This window comes from Vicia villosa, linkage group LG6 (assembly GCF_029867415.1).
Source record: "Vicia villosa cultivar HV-30 ecotype Madison, WI linkage group LG6, Vvil1.0, whole genome shotgun sequence".
Lineage (NCBI taxonomy): Eukaryota > Viridiplantae > Streptophyta > Magnoliopsida > Fabales > Fabaceae > Vicia > Vicia villosa.
In genome coordinates, this window is record NC_081185.1 from 120,742,670 (window position 1) to 120,747,201 (window position 4,532).

Here is a 4,532-nt window from a genome sequence, read left to right on the forward strand (position 1 = left end):
TATATAAGGAGTCATTTTGCCTCGGTTTCGGATACAAAAATTATACTTCCTCTTTACATTCCTAATCATTTTCTTTTGCCAGAAATAGATTGTTCTTCGAGAATTATCCCCGCAAAGATTTCGTGAACCCAGGCAAGAATAGGGTCGAAATACTTTGTTCGGAAAGTGTACGAACACGATTCTTCGAAGTTATCCAAGATTATCATACCCGATTTCTAACATGAAGACCTATCCCAAACGATTTGTTTTGTACTACTTTCTCATAATTGGGATTACAGTTATTATTGTAGAAAAAGATGATGATTACATTTACATGTCCAAACTTTTGAAAGCACTTACCCCAACACCTATAGGATGGTCTAACAACACTCACTTATGCAAATGGAACGACATCGTATGTCGATCTAATCGAGTTGTTTCCATTAAACTCCCATCAAGCTCACTCCAAGGGACACTCCCTTCTAGTCTCGACACTCTCACTAATCTCATCCATATTGATCTTCACAACAATTCACTCACCGGTCCTTTGCCTTTTATGTCTGGTCTCGTCGCACTACAAACTGTGTCCCTTAGTTACAATAACTTCACCTCTATCCTAGAATTTTACTTTATGGGAATGCCAGCTCTACAAACACTAAACCTTAGCAATAACTTGAATCTCTTGCCGTGGTTATTCCCTAAGGAATTAAGTGAGTGCTCGTTGATGCACACGCTCGATCTTGAAGCTACAAATATCTTAGGTAGGGGTGATCAAAACCAAACCAACCCAATAGAAAACCGCAAACCAAATCAAACCAAACCGAAACCGCAAAAAACTGCATTTGGTTCGGATTAGTTTGGGTCATCTTTTAATAAAACCGCACGGTTCGGTTTGGTTTGCGGTTTGTATTTTGTAAACCGAACCAAACCGAATCAAACCGCATTATGTTAAAACCTAACTTTTAATTAACTCACATCCAACCCAAACTTAAATTTATAATACCTTAACCTTATGATTAAGAACAATTTTCTCATCCTTACACACATGATTTTAGTCCCGATCTTCTCAAATATCTAATAGCATTATCGCGCCTTCTTTGCCACATACATCTTCCCTCTTTTTCTATAATCTCTACTCTCTTATATTCTTTCTTTTTCATTTTCTCATTTCTATGCAAATGTTATCTATTTCAGTTTCGTTTTTATCGCACATCTTCTTCTCTAATCATTCCACTCTATTGTTTTTTCTTCTTCACCTTCACTAATCTCTCGTCTCTTCTATTTTTTTGTTTCATTCTAATAATTTTTATATTATTTTATACTATTATTTTATGTTTATTATTCCACTTTTGTCTAATTTAATTTTTACAAATTAAATAAAAAGTTACTGTCAAAATATGACGAGTTTTGTTGTTATTTGATAGTGTATGAATGTCTAAATATAAAGTTATGTTGTCATCTATATGTATATGTATGGTTCAATAAAATATTTATAAAAAACCGAACCAACCGAACCGAACCAAACCGCATTAGTTTGGTTTGGTTTGGTTCGGATTTTTTTTAAAAGCCAACCGAACCAAACCAAACCGCACTATTTTTTCTCTTGCGGTTCGGATGATTTTTTTCGTCAAAACCGCCCAAACCGCACCGCGAACACCCCTAATCTTAGGCTCCTTGCCATCTCAAATGTTCGATTGGTTTCCTAGTTTGTATTCTCTTGTTCTTTCTCATAACAACTTTCAAGGATCTCTTCCCGCGTCTCATGGGAAATCTGGTGTAAGGTATTTAAAGCTCGACAATCAGCTGAATAGGTTCGAGGATACAATTGATATGTTATCATTTATGAAGTTTTTGTCTCAAGCATGGCTTCACAACAACGCCTTCAAGGGCGAAATTCCCAAATTATCTAATTGCACTCATTTGTTCGATCTTCAACTTCATTCGAATCTCTTTGCTGGTTTAGTTCCACCTTCGTTGCTTGCTCTCTCTTCCTTGACCACCATCTCTTTAGATGATAATTTACTTAAAGGGCCTATACCTGTGTTTCACAAGGGTGTTAAGGCAACATGGAAAGGAAATCATTTTTGTAGAAGTGATGTTGGACCTTGTGATCCCCAAGATGCGATTTTGCTTGAAATTTTTAAAGCTCTTGAGTATTCTGTTTATCCGTCAAATAAAGGGAATGATTTTTGTTCAGATGAGGAATTGTTTACGTGTCGAAAAGGAAAGATTGTGGGTATTAATTTTGGGAATCTACAATTAGTAGGAACTATTTCTCCAGCATTTTCCAATTTAACAAATTTAGTGATCTTGACTCTTGCTGGCAATAGTTTAACTGGACCAATACCATATAGTCTTACAACTTTGCCTCATCTTCAGCTTCTTGATGTGTCCAATAATAATCTGTCTGGACAAATTCCAAAATTTCCATCCAACATTAACTTAATTACAAATGGAAATGTTTTGCTTGGGCAAAATACGTCTGTTTCGCTTGATGGAGGCTCATCTAAAACAACACCAAGACCTGGTTGGATTGCAGGTATGAATGTCATAACATATATTTCAATCTTATTTTGTCTTGTTATAATATTGCTTATTAATTTGACCATCTACAAGTGTTATAAGGTTTTAAACAAGTCTCTAGTACTATATACATCCTATAGAAAATCTGGGCACTGGCCTCTGCTCTTTACTTAGCTAAGTGGTTATACTCAAATGGCATATAACTTCAACTAAAGTTGAAAATATTGGTAGTGATTGAGTTCAACTTTTAACTAGAACAATCGATATCTAGGCTGTATCTAAACTCAAGATTACTCGAGTTAAAACAAAAAAATGTTTTAGATTGAAGCTTGTTTATAATTTTCATTCACTTTTTTTCTATGCAGGGGCCTCTTTGTTTAGTATTGGCATTGTAATACTTATTGTGGTGATTTCTTTTAAATGCAAGTGGTGTCCTGCTTTTATACAGAGGTGGATCTTCAAGAAAATTAAAAAATCTACTGACCATAATGTGGAAGATTTCATACAGAGTTATAATTTGTCAGTGCCAATTAAGCAATATAGATATGCTGAAGTGAAAAGAATGACAAATTCATTCCGAGATAAGTTAGGTCAAGGAGGATATGGCATTGTTTACAAAGCAATCTTACCTAATGGTCGTCAAGTGGAAGTGAAAGTAATAAACGAAACAAAGGGAAATGGAGAAGAATTTATAAATGAAGTTGCTAGTATTAGTAGAACGTCACATGTGAACATCGTCGCACTTTTGGGTTTTTGTTATGAGAACAAAAGAGCACTAATATATGAATTCATGCCCAGAGGATCATTGGATACATTCATCTTTAAAAGGGGATTTTCTGATGTTATTTGTAATTTTTATTGGAAAACATTGTACCAAATTGCAATTGGCATTGCTCGAGGACTAGAATACTTGCATCAAGGATGTACTTCAAGGATTCTCCATCTTGATATCAAACCTCAAAACCTTCTTTTGGATGAAAATTTTTGCCCAAAAATCTCTGATTTTGGACTAGCAAAAATATGTCAGAGGAATGATAGTATTGTGTCTTTACTTGGTAAAAGAGGTACTATAGGGTACATAGCACTAGAAGTATTTAGTCGAACATATGGTGGAGTTTCTCACAAGTCAGATGTATACAGCTACGATATGTTAATTCTTGAAATGATTGGAGGAAGAAAAAATTATGATACTGGAGGATCATCTACTTCTGATATGTGTTTTCCAGACTGGATTTATAAGGATCTCGAGCAAGGTAATAACTTTGTAAAATGCATAGAAAACTCAGAGGAAGAAAATGGCATGGTAAGAATGATTACCATGGTCAGTCTATGGTGCATTCAAACAAATCCGTTAGATAAACCATCGATGAATAAAGTAATAGAAATGTTACAAGGATCACTTCAGGCATTGCCATTTCCTCCAAAGCCTTACTTATATACTCCTGAAATTCCATCATCACAACAGTCTTACGTGTCTTCGAGTTATTTGTTAGAGACAAATTCATCAACCTTGTTGAAGATTGTAAATTCAAATAAGTCCGGCAAGGTAAAAAATGAAGAATGAACCTAAAAATGAAGAATGTATTTACCTTAATTATTCTCTCCTATGTACCTAAGCTATATATAGCTTTTGCACCTTTGTGTTCTGTAACAGCAAAACATTATTCATTCATAATGAAATTTTTTTTCTAATTAACTGAGTAATCCTCTTGATATTAACATGGTATTAGAACTCATAACCACTTCTCCATTCAATTTCTTGAACCCTTTCTTTCCCTTTCTCGAGTTTTTATATCTCCTTCTCTATTCAATCATTCATGGATCAGCAGAGCTACTTAGTTTTTTCAACAAACTCTGCAAATCTCTATTATTTGCATCCAAACAAAAGCCCATCCTTGATTCTTCTCTCTTCACTTTTGGACAATAAGATTTATCACATGTATGATATAGTAACTTATATCACAAACTAACTAACCGACTGCTAAATTAACTTCTTAGTTTCTCTCCAACAATATTCTGAACACAGGGAT

At 34.5% G+C, this 4,532-nt stretch overlaps 1 protein-coding gene across 1 annotated transcript; it reads left to right on the top strand.

The window, feature by feature from the left end:
- Positions 1-220: 220 nt before the first annotated feature.
- Positions 221-4,066, top strand: LOC131614538 (receptor-like kinase TMK4). Its single transcript, XM_058886111.1, has 3 exons — positions 221-740; positions 1,649-2,518; positions 2,868-4,066. Exons 1-3 carry the CDS (start codon positions 221-223, stop codon positions 4,064-4,066), a joined length of 2,589 nt encoding a protein of 862 aa, XP_058742094.1.
- Positions 4,067-4,532: the final 466 nt, after the last annotated feature.